This window comes from Pipistrellus hanaki, assembly GCF_964339955.1.
Source record: "Pipistrellus hanaki genome assembly, chromosome: 10".
NCBI lineage: Eukaryota > Metazoa > Chordata > Mammalia > Chiroptera > Vespertilionidae > Pipistrellus > Pipistrellus hanaki.
In genome coordinates this window covers 47,206,442-47,224,167 of record NC_140512.1, presented here as the reverse complement: position 1 = coordinate 47,224,167, position 17,726 = coordinate 47,206,442, and the positions used below count along the sequence as shown (strand labels likewise).

The following is a 17,726-nucleotide window of genomic DNA, read 5'->3' as shown; positions in this document are numbered from 1 at the left end:
CGGGTTTCGGGCACAATTCCCAGTAGAGGGCATGCATGAGGCAGCCAATCAACGATACTCTCTCATCACTGATGTTTCTATCTCTCCCTCTCCCTTCCTCTCTGAAATCAATAGGGGAAAAAAAAGAAAAAAAAAATATATATATATATATATATGTGTGTGTGTGTGTGTGTGTGTGTGTGTGTGTGTAACCTGGCCACCACCACCACCCAGAAAGCCATTTCCCCATGGCCCAGGCTACACTCTTTGCACTGATAGCCACACTGAGGGAGAAGGTCAGAGTAGGGAGAGGCTGAGTCTCTCCTTGGCTTCCATAACCATCCGGACATTTTACCATTGGATGTCACTCTAAATGTTCTCCAAGTAGTGGGTCTGAGTCCGCTAACTTTTTTTTTTCTTTAAGAGTAAGCATTACTGGGAGAAGAAAACATTTGGTGGCTCACCTCACTGACATTGACATTTAATGGATTTTATGTCCTGCCCCCTGCCCATACATTTGTGATGGGTCCCGGCCTACATTTCATTCCCCAGTCACAGACCTATGGCCCTGGCTCTCCAGTCTGCTGCGGCAGCCTGTGGCAGGGTCTTGTGTTTTCTCGCTCTACCTGCCAGCATTGGGGTTACTTTACTCAAAAGAGCAGTTCCCCAAAATTTATCTGTAAGTGAAATTCGGAGTAAAATAAATCATATTTATTTATTTTTATTTTTTTAATATATTTTATTGATTTTTCACAGAGAGGAGGAAGAGAGAGGGATAGAGAGTTAGAAACATCGATGAGAGAGAATCATCGATCAGCTGCCTCTTGCACACCTCCTACTGGGGATGTGCCTGCAACCAAGGTGCATGCCCTTCACCAGAATCGAACCTGGGACCCTTCAGTCCGCAGGCCGACTCTCTAACCACTGAGCCAAACCGGTTTCGGCAAAATAAATCATATTTTAAAGATCATCTGAAGGAATCATGGGGGAAAAGTGTGGTTGGATATTGAATAAATTGTCCTCTGTTGCAGTGCTTCTCAATCTTTCCAGAGCTCAGCCACATGAAGAAATGCATTCTACCTCACGCACACCGCCCTCGCTCCCCCACCCCCTATCCTTTCACCACCCCTCACCACACCCGCACCCCGCCATACACAGGCAGGTCTGCAACTGACCCAAACAGTTCACAGAACAATCCTGAGCCCGGTTACATGAGATACATTCTGGAATTGTTTGCGAACCTTTTCTGTAAAAATGCTGGTTACAGCCCACTAACACTGGTTTCAGGACTCCTGACTCGGTCTCAGCCCACGGTTTGAAAACAGTATACCAACTTAAATATTTTATCAGCCGGATGTCTCTGTTTTGCATATTGTGCCTCCATGGCTTAACTGCCGAATGTGACCTTCTCCATAGCGGAGAAAATCTAATCCTCTGGCCCGGGAACCAGCGACCCTTCAGACCTGGGCTTTCTGAGGACTTCCTGTGGGTGAGGCACAGAAGGGAGAACGCAGGGGGAAAACAGGAACATTCACCTGGGCTTTGTCTCTTCTGCCAGCATCGGGGACTGATAAACGCTGTTTCCTCAGACCCAGACACGAACCTCTGTTCTGTGGGAGAGGATTGGAGGGAGAGAAACAGATGCTTTTTTTTTTTTTTTTTTTTTTTTTAGCTCTTTCTCCCCGCACAAATAAATGCAAAGTTATTTTCGCTTTTTAAATCTCCTCTTTGGAACACCTTTCTCTTCGTGGCTCCTCGAGAACAGTCATTCAAGTCCACAAAACACATCCAAAGACTCAAGACCCAGCTCTGTACCCTCTCCATGGTATTCTCTCCCCTGGGGTCCCCTCCCCAGCCAAACAAGGGACATCAGGAAAAAACGGGGCGGAGAGGGAGAGAGGGGGCTGCATAAGAGAAAGCGAGCAGATCGGAGGAGCAGGGTGGCGGACTGGGTTTGGCTGCGTTGACTGGCTTTGCAGGATGATGAAAGTTCAGCCTCTGGCGGGCGCCTCACCTGCGCTGAGCGCCCAGCCGCCCGGGCTGGGGCAGGGGGAGGGAGGGCTTCGCTTTCCTTTCACTTTCTCGGCCGCAAACCTGGCACCTGCGGATAGAACTACAGTTCCCACCGCGCAGCGAGGCAGCAGGAAGAAGGGGCCCAGGGGGCTGGAAGAGGAAAGCAAGGAGAAAAAGAAAACCTCCCCGCTAGCCAGCCGGAGGGGGAGCGCGGCAGGTGAGCCGGAGGGTGCAGGCCGTCGGGGCGGGATGGAGGCGGCTCAGGTGGCCGTCGCGCGGTCCTCGCAGGCGGGCAGGCTGAGCTCCAGGGGCTCTGCGGAAAGGCTGAGGGCGTCCTGTGTCTGTGTGTGTGTGTGTGTGTGGGGGGGGGGGGACACAGGAGGAAGGTTTCAGCTCGAGTCACAGTGATAAGACACGGAAGTGAGGTGGCTTTCTTTACTTGAAAAGTCGGAGGGGAAAACAAAGTGGTTGGATGTGTCCACTGTCGGCTGGATCGCTGAGCCACAGGTGGTTTGGGAGAAGCATGGGGCTTCTGAAGGCGGGATGGCTGTGTGCATTTTAATGTGTGTAACAAGGTAGATTCGTCCTTTTTTTATATAAACATATTTTATTGCTTTTTTTACAGAGAGGAAGGGAGAGGGATAGTGAGCTAGAAACATCGATGAGAGAGAGAGATACATTGACCAGCTGCCTCCTGCACACCCCCCACCGGGGATGTGCCCCCAACCAAGGTACATGCCCTTGACCGGAAACGAACCTGGGACCTCTGAGTCCTCAGACTGTAGCTCTATCCACTAAGCCAAGCCGGTTTGGGCTAGATTTGTCCTTTCCGGTGACTTTAAAGAAAACCATAAAGTACACCTGGGGGCGGGGTGAAGAAGGAGCAGCTTGCAGTGCAGCACATCCACTTTGATCATCAGATGGGGGTAGGTTTCGTGTGATTTTATGAGGAGACCCAACACCGCAGTCTGTGAGGAGCAGCTGAGGCCTCGGGATAGTTGCCTGGAGGGGATACGCTCGGCGCTCCAAATATCTGATGGGCTGGCATGTGGAATCGGAATCTGCCCAGTCACCAGGGCCAACAGATGGAAGCCTGGGAGGTGGAGTCCCCCCCCCAGGTGAGTGAGAGCTGCCCACCCAGAACGGACTTTTGCAGAAGGTAGTCAGTTCCTCACGCTCCGTGATACTGAAGCGGAGGTGAATAGTGGGGCAGACATGCTGAAGGTGAGAATAAAATTTCAGGCGAGTGACTGTGTGGAGCAGTGTTTTCCAAACCTGGCTGGGCAGGCATCAGAATCACCTGGCGAGTGTGTGTATGTGTGCGTATGCAGGTTTTTAAATATCTTTAGCAGATCTGGGATGGGCTTGGGGAATATGTATTTCTAATTATCTCCCCAAATAATTTTGATGTAACCAGTTAGTGTGGGAAACACTGTCACTTAGAAACTTTATTTTCCAGCTAATGGTGAAGTATGCCATAAACATTCTCACTACAGTTTTCTTTTTGGATTTTCTCAAAACCCTAATTTCCACAAGAAGAAAAAGCAGGGGCCAGCCAGAAGAAAAAGACCATGTCACTCTTCCTTGAACTGGCTTTTCTGTCCAATCTTGTCAGTCCTTTGTTGCTGATTGCCTGGACATTTGGCCTCTCGGTAGTTTGGAGTCCTTCTTCCCCTGTGAAAAGCTAGGCCTGACCATCGACTGAAGAATGGCAGGAAAAACACTCCTGCTGAGTGGGCACCCATGGCTCACGGAGCCCCTGGTCCCAATGACTAGGATTTCCATCATTGCTGTCGTCTGACTGTGATGACTGAGTAGTGGGCCCAGCAGAGAATGGCAGGACCTCCTCCTCCTGAGGGCACCCCTAAAGTACTGTCGGCAGGTGTGAGCTTAGCGGGGAGCTCCCTTGTACCTAACCAGTAATTAGTGCCCTTCAATCAAGAGGATACATATATATATATATATTAGAGGCCCCTTGCAGGAAGATTTTTGCAATAGGGCTTCCTGCTGCGGTCTCCACTGCCCTGCCTGCTTCCCTTCCTTCTCCGCTACCCTGCTTGCTTGCTTCTCTGTAGCGCTGTCTTCAGTGTTTGCTCTGGTCTGGATATGCAAATTAACAACCATCTTTGTTGGGTTAATTTGCATGCTCACTCTGATTGGCTGGTGGGCGTGGCTTGTGGTGTGGTGAAGGTATGGTCAAATTTGCATGTTTCTCTTATATATTATATATATTGATTTCTTAGAGGCATGGAGAGGGGAGAGAGATAAAAACATCAGTGATGAGAGTGACTCATTGATAGGCTGCCTCCTGCATGCTCCCCACTGGCAACCGCAGCATATGCCCTTGACCAGAATTGAACCCAGGACCCTTCAGTCCACAGGCCAATGCTCTATCTACTGAGCCAAACCAGCCAGGGCCAAGAGGATGTTAGTGCTCTGAAAGCCACGATCTCCCCCTGCCTTGTCCTGTCCTGGACCCCAAGTGCCTTTAACAGTGCCTGGCACCTGGTGGGTGCTCACTAAAGAGACGCCTAATGCCTCCTTCTCTTCCCAGCTCCGCTCTAGGTAGGCAGCGCCATGCAGTTCTCCAGCTCAGCCAGGGCAGCAGATGAGAACTTCGACTATTTGTTCAAGATCATCCTCATTGGGGACTCCAACGTGGGAAAGACCTGTGTGGTGCAGCATTTCAAATCCGGGGTCTACTCGGAGACGCAGCAGAACACGATCGGGGTGGACTTCACTGTGCGCACCCTGGACATCGACGGCAGGAAAGTGAAGGTCAGAGGGCCTGGGGTTCACTCCTTCTCGTTTAGCCAGAGCTCCTAACCCCGAAACACGTGCCTGAGGAATAAAAGATTTAAATGTAAAACATGAAATCATGCTGAAACCGGTTTGGCTCACTGGATAGAGCTTCAGCCTGCGGACTGAAAGGTCCGGGTTCCATTCTGGTCAAGGGCATGTATCTTGGTTGCAGGTACATTCCTGGTGGGGGGTGTGCAGGAGGCAGCTGGTCGATGTTTCTCTCTCATCGATGTTTCTGGTTCTCTGTCCCTCTCTCTTCCTCTTTGTAAAAAATCAATAAAATATATTTTTTTAAAAACACATGAAATCATAAAAGTATCAGGAAAAAACATAGGTGTATTCCTTTTTATCATAGTGGAATGAGGAAATTGGGCTTTTCAGTAAGAATAGAAACCCAGGATGTCTGTAATAGTGTCAACAATAAAAATAAGTAAATAATGTGAAAGAGACAAGAAGCCCCGAAGCCATAAGGGTAAATATTGCTTAATCTAACTATCTCAAGGTCAAATGTACATATCTCTATGTAACCATATAAATGTAACATTTCTACATATTCAAAAACACTCTAAACCAAGTCAAAAGATGAATGACACTTGGAAAAAAATATTTGGATATATGGGACTTGACAAATGGCTAATTGCTTTAACATGAAAAGAGCCCTGAGAAAAAAAACTAACCAACCAAGCACACACACAAAAGTAGGCTATTCAAAGACTGAACAAAACTGTTGATTCACAGATTTTATAAGAACAAGCTCATACATTTGTGTAAAGGTGTCCATCCACGTTCATAATTAACCAATAAGCTAATAGTAAAATACTGCCTTATACCCATTTGATTAGAAAAGATAAAAAAATATGGGCAAAAATGTAATAAATGGATCTTGTTTGGGATCCTTATTAAATAAAAACAATAGTAAAAATACATTTTGGAGACAATCAGGAAAATCTCTGTATGGACTGGGCATTAAATAAAACCAAGGAGTTATCAGAAAGTGTATTAGTGATAATGGCCTTGTGGGTATGAAAGAAAATGTCCGTTTTTATAGGGATGTATGTCAATGTAAGCAGGGATGAAATGACATGAAGTCTGGGGTTTGCTTTAAAATAAGACCTCACATTGCCAAAACCGGTTTGGCTCAGCGATAGAGCGTCGGTCTGCGGACTGAAAGGTCCCAGGTTCGATTTCGGTCAAGGGCATGTACGTTGGTTGTGGGCACATCCCCGGTAGGGGGGGTGCAAGAGGCAGCTGGTCGATGTTTCTCTCTCATCGATGTGTCTAGCTCTCTATCTCTCTCCCTTCCTCTCTGTAAAAACTCAATAAAATATATAAAAAGAAAACAAAAAAACAAATAAAAATGCGTTTACTCTTTAAAAATAAAATAAAATAAGACCTCACTGGCTTAAAGTAAATTCCCAGGAGTTCTTCCTGGGCTTTGAATTTGCAGTAACAGGTGTGAACATTCTAGAGGCAGTTGGATGATCATGGATGATGCTGCAGACAAGAAAAATAAATAAAATAATACCTCAAAGAGCCCTGCTGGGTGCTCAGTGGTTAGAGGGTTCAATTCCGGGTCAAGAGCATGTACCTCAGTTGCAGACTCAATCCCTGGCCCTGGTTGGAGCACATATGGAAGTGCGGGAGGCAGCCAGTCAATGTATCTCTCTCACATAGATGTTTCTCTCTCTCTCTCCCTCTCTCTCTCTTCCTTCCTCCCTCCCTCTCCTCTCCTACCCTCCCTCCTCTTCACTCTTCTAAAAAAAATCAATGAAAAAAATATCCTCAGATGAGGATTTTTTTAAAAATTGAAGAATAAAAACAAAGAAATCAACAGAACAGGCTAGTTGTAGCAACAGTGGCAAAATCTTGATAATTATTTAATAATAATTACTGAATCTGGAATGATAGGTATATGAGGATTCATTACTCTGTTCTCTCTAATCTTGTATATGTTTGCAAACTTTATTTAAAAAATAAACTCTGTGCTTGGCTGGCATGGCTCAATGGTTAAGCGTCGACCTAGGAACCAGGAGGTCACAGGACACACGCCCAGGTTGCAAGCTCAGTCCCCAGTAAGGTATGTGCAGGAGGCAGCCGATCAATGATTCTCTCTCATCATCATCTCTCTCTTTCTCCCTTCCTCTCTGAAATCAATAAAAACTATATGTTAAAAAAATTAATTTTGTAAATAATGTGAGTATATGAAGACACTGATAGAAGGTGTATAAGTTGGCACCATTGCTCGGGGATGGTGGTTTAGGAGGTGATATGATGAGGATGCTCCTGAACATAAACAGTGGAGTGGACCTTTAAAATCAAAACAGTTCAGCCAGCATTACTTCCGTTCCCAGTGTTAATAGCAACGGGCAGGTTCAAGAGATAAGCCCCAAAATCTGGAGGAAGGGATGACTGAGACCCAAAGGGGAACGAACACCAGACCCTAGGACATTGATCCCCACTCTCCGGCTAACGCATCCCTGAGGTGGGGCTCCCAAACCTGAGAGCCCATCCAGATTACCCTGGCCCAGCCCAGACCTCCTGAACTTGGCCATCTCCAAGTAAAACCCAGGGAACTGCATTGTGCAGACGACTTAGTGAGCAAGTCCCCATCGGGCGCGGGAGCTCTGACGCCGTCCGCTTTCCCGCCCGCCCCCAGATGCAGGTGTGGGACACTGCCGGCCAGGAGCGCTTCCGCACCATCACCCAGAGCTACTACCGCAGCGCCCACGCCGCCATCATCGCCTACGACCTCACCCGGCGGTCCACCTTCGAGTCCGTTCCTCACTGGATTCACGAGATTGAAAAATACGGAGCCGCGAACCTGGTCATCATGCTGATCGGTATGGAGTTCTCAAAGGGTTTACCTTTGCTTTATCGGCCCCCTCTGCTGACAGCCGGCTTTTTGTGGGTTTCCAGTGGCAGGGGAGCATGCAATCATAAAGTGCGAATGGTGAGAGGACCTCAGAAAGCACCCGGCCCAGAAATTCCATCAGATTCACCTGAAAACGAGAGGGGGTGGTGTGAATTTGTTAAGAATGCAGATCCCAAGGCCCCATCCCAGAGTTTCTCATTCTGGAGACCTGGGATGGGGTCCAGACCTCTGTGTTCAGGAGTTCTCAGGCTGACACTATATTCACTGGAGCCAAACCGGGGAGGGCTATTTGGCTTTTTAATTGTCCAAGTGTCTCTCTTGCCTCCCAGAGACAGGACCATGCATCTCTGGTGTCCACACAGAACACGTAGCAAGCAGACTCAGACTGCAGGAGCAAGCACGTTTCTTTCCCTCCCGCCAGGTGTCCTGGCTTGTCCTGAGGTTGCAACCACCAGCTGTTGGAGGCCGACCCGGGGACAGTCCCTTAACCAGGGCTGGCCCTGGGGCAGGTGGGAGGAGCAGTCAGAGCCAGTGCAGCCAGCCCAGAAGCCACAGATCAGGGTGAGGCATGGCCTAGACTCCTGGCTCAGGGATTCCTGCTCTGGGGACCCTCACACCTTTCTTCCAAACCAGTAGTTCTCCTTCTAATGCCGCGACCCTTTAATACAGTTCCTTATGTTGTGGTGACCCCCAATCATAAAGTTATTTTCATTACTACTGCATAACTGTAATTTTGCTACTGTTACAGATCATAATGTAAATATCTGTGTTTTCCGATGGTCTTAGCCAACTCTACAGCAGAATCACTAGCAAGGTCATCTAAGACCATCGGAAAACACAGATCGTATTTACATTACGATTCATAACAGTAGCAAAATTACAGTTATGAAGTAGCAACCAAAATAATTTTATGGTTGGGGGTCACCACAATGTGAGGAGCTGTATTAAAGGGTCGAGGCATTAGAAAGGTCGAGAACCACTGTTCTAAAACCAGGGCTGTGCCCTGAACGTAAACCTCACAAGCAATAAAAACACATACAGTTTTTTTGTTTGTTTTTTAAAAAAAATATATTTTATTGATTTTTTACAGAGGGGAAGAGTGAGGGATAGAGAGTTAGAAACATCGATGAGAGAGAGTCACCGATCAGCTGCCTCTTGCACACCCCCTACTGGGGATGTGCCCGCAACCAAGGTACATGCCCTTGACCGGAATCAAACCTGGGACCTTTCAGTCCGCAGACCGATGCTCTACCACTGAGTCAAACCGGTCTTGGCCACGTACAGTTTTCTTGAAGCTACAAACCTGAGTTAGTTTCCTGAAGTTGCTAATTACCATAAACTGGGTGCCTGAAAACAACAGAAGTGTGTTCTCACTCCGTTCTGGAGGCCAGAAACCGGAAATGGGTATCCCTGGGCTGAAATCACGGTGTCAGCAGGACCGTTCTCCCCCCGGAGGCTCTGTTCTTTGTCTGGTCCAGTGGCTGTCAGCGTTCTGTGCTCGTGGCTGCCTCTGTCTTCCCATCACCTCCTCCGTGTGTGTACTCTAGTCTCCCCCTCTCTCCTTTGTGTAAGACTATACAAGATTGCACTTGGGCCCACCCCGCTAATCCAGAATTCTCTCCAGGGCTCGAGATTCTTAACTTAATCATATCTGCAAAGACCCTTTTTGCAGATAAAGTAGCATTTACAACTCCCAGGGCGTAGGACCATGTCCTTAGGGACCATTTTCCAGCCTCACAGTCCCAGGAAGGGGAAGAGCCCTTGTATTTAACCTTATTTGGGGAGAATTATGATAAAAATCTAGCTCTGTCAATGACCAGGTTGGTGCCTATGATGCTGAGTATTTTTTATTTTTATTTTTCTCCATCACCATTTATCCCTCCTCTACCTTCTTCTGTCCTCCATCCGCCCCCATCCTCCCTCACCATCACCACACTGTTGTCCATGTCCATGAGTTCTTCTTTTCCTTTTTGCTCAAACCATCCACCCACTGAATACTGCCCTCCCCCCACAACAGAGCAGTCTGCCTACTCTCTAGGAGAAAGCATTTTTTCAATCTTTTTTTATTGGGACATAATGCATAGAGAAAAGTTGGCAAACACTGACATATCACAAAGGAAACACTTGGGTCAAGAAAGAGTGCACCCTGCTCCCCAGCTCCCCTTGCTGTCCCTCTCAGTTACTTATCTTCTCCCCCAAAGTAAGCCCATCATGGCTTTTATTTTTATTTTCTCCCTTTTAAAAAATATATTCTATCAATTTTCCACAGAGAAGGGAGAGAGACAGAGAGTCAGAAACACTGATGAGAGAGAAACATTTATCAGCTGCCTCCTGCACGCCCTCCACTGAGGACGTGCCCGCAACCAAGTCACGTGCCCCTGACCAGAATCGAACCTGGGACCCTTCAGTCCACAGGCCGATGCTCCATCCAGAGCCAAACCGGCCTTGGCCCATCATGGCTTTAATGACATCGTTCCATTTTCTTTATCAGCAGCCCTATTTTGCTATTGTTTTCGAACCTTCTACAAATGGCATTGTACCGAGTGTCATTTTGTCTAGGCTTCTTTCCCTCAGCATTACTTTTAATTCCCCCTCTGTTGGGTGATGGACATTCGAGTTGTTTTCAGTTGGGACAATTAGCAAAACTGCTGCCCTGAAGGTTCTTGTATGTTTATGGATGCACATGGGCTCATACTTCCCTTGGGTACATACCTGGGAGCAGAATTGCATGGTCTTGCAACGGTCTCACTCTAGTGGATAATCTCAAACCACTTGCATACACATTCATCAAGACCTACTGAGTGTCAAGTCTATGCATTTTATTGTATGTAAATCACAGCTAGCAAAATAAGTCCTTCCTTATACATTCCACAGCTTCAACCCAAGAAATCCTGACCACAGCTTCCAGCTAGACCAGATTCTATCTCAGTGTCCAACACTTTGCGGTTAGGGAGAAAGGGGAATGAGATCTAAAGGGAGAAGAGAGAAGCAAGAGGGAATCGCTCTGGCACCTTCTTATCTTGTCACACGTAGGAGAGATGGCACCTCGCAAGAATATGGAGGCTCCACCTGTCCGGGCCAATAACACACATACCTCTGGTCCAGTCCTACAGCTCTTTTTTAAAAATATTTTTATTGATTTTTACAGAGAGGAAAGGAGAGGGATAGAGAGTTAGAAACATTGATGAGAGAGAATCACCGATCAGCTGCCTCCTGCAGACCGCCCACTGGAGATGTGCCCGCAATCCAGGTACATGCCCTTGACCGGAATCGAACCAGGGACCCTTCAGTCCGCAGGTTGACGCTCTATCCACTGAGCCAAACCGGTTTCGGTCCAGTCCTACAGCTCTTAAAGATCTTAAAGACAGTGAATTCAGATAGTGGCTGTGTTTCCATTCATATGTGGTTTCATTTTCATTAAATTTGGCCTCATTTACTGTTTGGGAAGAAGTGCTTGCATGCATATTGCTGAACGAAGATGTTCTTTCTAAAGTTCATTTTTTAAAAATCAGATTTAGTTACTCAATGCAATCTGCTTCTCTCTCACTCCCAGGGAACAAATGTGACCTGTGGGAGAAACGGCACGTTCTGTTCGAGGACGCCTGCACGCTGGCTGAGAAATACGGCCTCCTCGCAGTTTTGGAGACATCAGCTAAGGAGTCCAAGAACATAGACGAAGTCTTTGTGCTCATGGCCAGGGAGCTGATCGCCCGCAACAGCCTGCAGCTGTACGGGGACAGCGCCCTGAGCCACCTGCCCCTGGACTCCAGTCCAGTCCTCATGGCCCAGGTGCCAAATGACAAGACCCACTGCACCTGCTGAGTGTGTTCACCAGGCCAATAGCACCCACCAGAGGCCATCGCTAAGCCAAAAGTGGCCGGGTCCTCTAGTGTCTGCCGACTAGCATTTCAGACCCAAGTGTAGACTTGCCACAACTGAATCCATCCTGGGTTCAGACCAGAGGCCGCAACAGCTGACTCTGAGGCCAGGGGACACCACTGTCCTTTCTGATCTTGCCTTGGACCTAAGGGCACAAGATTAGAAGGACATGGTCTGCTCCTTTTCATCTCTTTTCTCTGTCTCCCCAACCCTTTAACTATGTTTCCACTGAATTTCGCTTCTCACTTGAAGAGGGTAGTGAGGAAAGATCAAAGAGGGGCGAGGATGCTTGGAACACTCCGGAACAGTTTAAAACAGCTCGGTCCTGGGAAGATGAGAAAAAAGCCTGCAGTGATAAACCAGAATGCTGTTAACATTTGCTTCCTGGCAGTCACACCTCAGGGTTTTAGCTTGGGGAGCAAAGCCTTTTGATATAAAGACCATAAATACCTCTTGCCAAATGGTCAGGAGCCATGTGAGGGAGACAGAACTGGGCTTCACTTCATTCTAGTGTGGGCTCACGTGGGAGATGTCTACAATTCCTTTCCAAAACACCACCCTGGCTGCTGGATCAGAAGGCATTCCTGTAGAGAAATTAATTTGGCTCACAGATGAATAGCAAACCAATATTGACCTCACAGTACGGCCTGAGCATACAACATATGGTGGTTTTTCAAAGTTCCCCCGATGGTTGTGGCTGAGCTGTGTCTTGCAGTCACAGTGAGAACCACAAAGGCCTGTCCACCACCACATCGGCTCCAAAGAGGGAAATGTGGCTGGGAGCTCTCCCCGGGCCCAGGGGAGTGCCCACAGGCATTTCTCGTCGATAGCGGCACCATCGATAGGCGGAGGCCTACCTTCACGTGTGGCTACTGAGTGCTTGGAGAGAGGCTGAGCAGGACATGCTATTTAGTGGCTCACACCAATTTCCCTTCATCCCCCTGTACATCAATCGCAACCAGCACTCTGAAAACCTCATCAGCATCTAGGGTTATGCACTCAGGATTGACTGGAATTGAAATGTTCCTACCAACAGGTTAGACATGAGAGAACGAGGCCCTGCACACCAGGAACCTGTGATTAACCACCTGAGCTTCTTTTGAAACGATGGGGCTGTGCCAGGAACCCCCGAGGACCCAGAAAGGCCCCGTGTGGAGCAGCCTCACCGGATTCAGGTGCCCAAAGAGGCAAGGCTTTTCTGAAGCTGAGCAGTCTGGTTACCTAGCCTGGGAAGGCAGCTCAGAGAGGCTCCTCTCTGTAGCTATGGTCTCAGAAAGCTACGCGTTAGCTCAATTCTGGCATTTTTTCTCACACTCCCAAAGCTGTATTAAGTTATATGAAATTAAGTTACAAAAGAGATATTTCAGAAGAATAAAAAGATTGTAAATGTCTCCGTATTTTGTTCACCAGTGTCAAGTACATTTCCATGTGTGCAAAAATCTGTTAATATTTCATTATTTTCAGACTGTTCCTGAATCTCATCCTCACGCTATTGCTAGTAGTAATGGGAATATACACTAATAAAAGAGAAACATGCAAATTGATCATACATCCGCTACGCCCACCAGCCAATCAGGGAGAGTATGCAAATTAACCCAACAAAGATGGCGGTGACCATGGAGCTGGAGTGAGTAGGACACTTGGATTGCCCCCAGCGATAGAGGAAGACAAGCTTCCCGCCCACCCTGGCCAGCCCTGGCCTCTGCTCAAGGTTACAAAGTTTCAATTATAGAAGATAAGTAAATCTCAGATACCTGCTTCTAGCTGGCCCTGGCCTCCACTAAAGGAGGTGCTGAAAGAAAAAAAGGAGGGGCTGGAAGCCCTCAGCCTCTCACATGCTGGCCAGACACCCCAGCAGGGGCTCCTACCCTGAAGGGGCTGTGGCCAGCTTGAAAATGGCCCTCAGCCCCTTACCCAGGCTGGCACCCATGGAGTAAGAGTCCCTGCTGAAGGGTGTGGTCAGCCTGCAAACAGCCATCAGCCCCTCATCCAGGCTGGCCTGGCACCTCAGCAGGGACCCTCACCCCATGGAGGCGTGGCCAGCCTGCAAACCACCACAGGCCCCTCTCCCAGGCTGCCCCACACCGCAAGGGAACCCCCACTCTGATCTGGGACACCCTTAAGGCAAACCAGCCAGCCCTCACCAGTGCACTAGGCCTCTATCCTATATAATAAAAGAGTAATATGCAAATTGACCACCACTTCAACACACAAGATGGCTGCCTCCATGTGGACACAAGATGGCCACCACAAGATGGCCAGCAGGGGAGGGCAGTTGAGAGGGACAAGGCTGGCAGAAGAGGGAAGTTGGAGTGACCGAGCCTGCAGGGAAGGGCAGTTGAGGGTGACCAGGTCTGCAGGGGAGGGCAGTTAAGGGCAATTGCGCTGGCAGGGGAGCAGATAGGCGTTGATCAGGCTGGAAGGGGAGTGGTTAGGGGGCGATCAGGCTGGCTGGCAGAAGCAGTTAGGGGCAATCAGGAAGGCAGGCAGGCGAGCAGTTGAGAGCCAGCAGTCCTGGATTGTGAGAGGGATGTCCGACTGCCTGTTTAGGCTTAAACGGGCAGTCGGACATCCCTTGAGGAATCCCAGATTGGAGAAGGTGAAGGCTGGGCTTAGGGACAAACCCCCACCCCATGCACGAATCTCGTGCACCAGGCCTCTAGTGATATTAATAAAGGCAAACAAAGCAATTACTACATGCCCAGCACTGGACTATACACTTTATTATTAACTCAATGAATCTTGTCAACTACAGTGGGAGGTGGTAATATTAGGCTAGTCCTATCTAATAGGGAGCAGGGTCTGAAATATGCCAGACCCAGCCTGAGTTCACTTCTTTTTAACATGGATGTGGAGTCGCCAGTTCACTCATGTGCACAATTACATGGGTGACTTGAGGCAAACCAGGCTGGGTTCTATCAGCCACTCCAGCAAAGGGCTTAGATGGATGGAGAGTTTCAGAGGATTCATATCAAAAACATAATAGTGCCTACTTCGATTTTTCATTTTCAATATGTCATCTAGCCCTCACCAGTTTGGCTCAGTGGATAGAGCTGATGCCTGCAGACTGAAGGGTCCCAGGTATGATTCCAGTCAAGGGCATGTACCTTGGTTCCGGGCACATCGCCAGTAGGGAATGTGCAAGAGGCAGCTGATCAATGTTTCTCTCTCATTGATGTTTCTAACTCTCTATCCTTCTCCCTTCCTTTCTATAAAAAAAAAAATCAATATATATATTTTTTTAAATGACTGATATATTGATTAATCTTATTCTATTATCTCCCTGTATACCACATTAAGAGTAAAAACACTTTCAGAGTGATTGACTAATTTCCCTTGTGATGAAGTATTTACAACTTTTAACATCACACGCTCTTCACTCGAGAGAAAGCGACATATAACTGACCATGTCCAAAAACAGATTCACGTAGGAATATTCCTGTCTAGTTTGTCCTTGTGATTTATTAATAGTCATAGCAAATGCTGGCACCACAGGAAACTGTCCTCTAACTAATTTATATGGGAGGCAGACGGGGACGAATATCGGGCATGTGTGTCGTGTATTTTTAAATTGCCACTGGGCGTCATGTGCACCGGCTGGTTGGTCGGTCAGACTGACAGGACTGTCCGTCACTTAGCCTTTTATACATATAGGTTTTTCTCACTTATTTGGGATAAAGACTACCTACTCATGTGTTCATTTTTGTTTTATTTTACTTTAATTTATTGGGGTGACATTGGTTAATAATATTGCCAGTGTACAGGTTTCAGGTGTACAATTCTATAATACATCACCTGTATAATGTATTATGTGTCACCACCCAAAGTCAACGTGTTAAAAAGTTGATTGAAAATAGTAGCCTGCTGCCGAAACCAGTTTAGCTCAATGGATAGAGCGTCGGCTTGGGGACTGAAGGGACCCAGGTTCGATTCCGGTCAAGGGCATGTACCTTGGTTGCGGGCATATCCCCGGTGGGGGGTGTGCAAGAGGCAGCTGATCGATGACTCTCTCTCATCGATGTTTCTGACTCTCTATCTCTCTCCCTTCCTCTCTGTACAAAATCAGTAAAATATATTTTTTAAAAAAGAAAATAGTAGCCTGCAACCTTCTCATCTATTTAGAAACAAAATCCTAATTTCAAGAAAAATTTTATTAATTTGGAAAAACACCAAAAGTTTTTTTAAGCACAGAATCTAGGCATTCGCTATATCAGAGCATTTCTGTGTTGTGGTTGCCTATCCCTATTTTATTGTTCTGTTTATTCCCAAACCCAAACATGGGTTATTTAAAAATCTAGCAGTACTCTAAAATAAATAAAAACAACTTAGGCAATGGCCCCATTGTGGTAAATACAAATATAAAGAACTGCACTTTTTGCATTTACCACAATTTAAAAAATTTAAGTGGATGGATTATAGACTATGTGCATTATCTTGCTAAAGCTATTAAAAGTGTTTTTAAAGAAAAAAAATGCATTTTAATATTTTAATATCCTTATTATCAGCCAGAAGTGTTTCTTTTTAACTGTTACCATTACATGCCATGTAAAAACACTGACACTATTTTTGAACCTCTAAGGAAGTTACTAAGATTACCGTTCCTGGCACAGTTTTCTGGAAGGCACTCCAATACTTTAAAAACAGATGGTTACTTTCATCTTATTAAAAATGTTATTCAGCCCTGGACAGGGTGGCTCAGTTGGTTGGGCATCGTTCTGAACACAAAAAGATTGCCAGTTCAATTCCCAGTCAGCACTCATGCCCAGATTGCTGGGGCTCATCCCCGGGTAGGTTCCATTTTGCTCTTACATACATGTTTCTCTCTCTGCCTCTCTCCCCTCCCCCTCCTTCCTTCCTCTCTCCTAAAACCAATTTAAAAGTGGGTTATTGTTGTTTTTTAATTAAAAAAAAAATATATATATATATATATATATATTTTATTGATTTTTTACAGGGAGGAGAGAGGGATAGAGATAGAAACGTCGATGAGAAAGAAACATCAACCAGCTGCCTCTTGCACGCCCCCTACCAGGGATGTGCCCGCAACCAAGGTACATGCCCCTGACCGGAATCGAACCTGGGACCTTTCAGTCCACAGACCGACGCTCTATCCACTGAGCCAAACCGGTTTCGGCTAAAAGTGGGTTATTGTTTTTTTTTTTTAATGTTAATAGTTTTAATACAAGGCAAGGACAGGGGAAGAGTGAGTGAGTGCATCTGCATTTACATAAAAGAAAAATAAGCCCCCTTTAAAAGGGCAAATTTGCCCTGGTCAGCTTGGCTCAGTGGATAGAGGGTCCAGGGTTTGATCCCAGTTCAGGGCACATACCTTGGGGGCAGGTTCCTCCCTGGCATGGGCCCTGGTCAGGGCTCGTGCAGGAGGCAACCATCAATGTTTAACACATCGATGTCAGTCTTTTTTTTTTTTTTTTTTTAATAATGTATTTTTATTGATTTCAGAGAGGGAGAGGGAGAGGGAGAGATAGAAACATCAATGATGAGAGAATCATTGATCAGCCACCTCCTGCACATCCCCTACTGGGGATCGAGCCCACAACCCAGGCATATGCCCTTGACTGGAATCAAACCCAAAACCCTCCAGTCCCCAGACTGATGCTCTAGCCTAGGGGTGTCGAACTCAATCAGAGAAGGGCCCAAAATCTAAAATCCAGCCTAAATCGCGGGCCGAATGGTTTACTGAACAGTCATAAACTGACAATGTCAATAAACTGACAGCGGAGTGTAGTGATGACAGCGCGGTGCGGGCCACATTGCAAGGCCTGGCGGGCTGGATTTGGCCCGCCGGCCTTGTGTTTGACACATGTGCTCTAGCCACTGAGCAAAGCTGACTAGGTCAATGTCTCCATCTTTCCCTTTCTTCCACTAAAAAAATCAATGAAAAATACCCTCAGGTGAGGATTAACAACAACAAAAATAAATGTGAGAGGAGGGGAGAGACAAATTTATCATCAGAACTGGGTCTTCCTTTAAACAAATCTTTGTCTTACTAACTCAGTTTTACATTTTAGATTATTTCCCCAGTTAACAAAGACAGGAGTTGATACAGCCTTTCGGAAGTCAATTTCTAAGTATTTACTAGGGGAATAAGCTTCTGATTAAAAGAAAGCTAAGTACATCAGTTGAACATAAAAATATTTATTTGTTCAGGTACCGAATGATA

General features: G+C 46.8%; 1 protein-coding gene across 2 annotated transcripts; it reads left to right on the top strand.

The window, feature by feature from the left end:
- The first annotated feature begins 1,982 nt into the window (after window positions 1–1,982).
- On the top strand, window positions 1,983–12,979 carry RAB19 (RAB19, member RAS oncogene family). 2 transcript variants are annotated; one of them, XR_014796212.1, is made up of 5 exons: window positions 2,070–2,209; window positions 4,547–4,770; window positions 7,451–7,634; window positions 11,220–12,196; window positions 12,639–12,940. XR_014796212.1 is itself a non-coding variant. In XM_084897583.1 (4 exons), exons 2-4 carry the CDS (start codon window positions 4,570–4,572, stop codon window positions 11,486–11,488), a joined length of 654 nt encoding a protein of 217 aa, XP_084753709.1. In that variant the 5' UTR covers window positions 1,983–2,209; window positions 4,547–4,569; the 3' UTR covers window positions 11,489–12,979. The 2 variants fall into 2 exon arrangements, 1 of the variants encoding a protein (XP_084753709.1); XM_084897583.1 differs by having other exon boundaries at window positions 1,983–2,209; window positions 11,220–12,979.
- The last annotated feature ends 4,747 nt before the right edge of the window (window positions 12,980–17,726 follow it).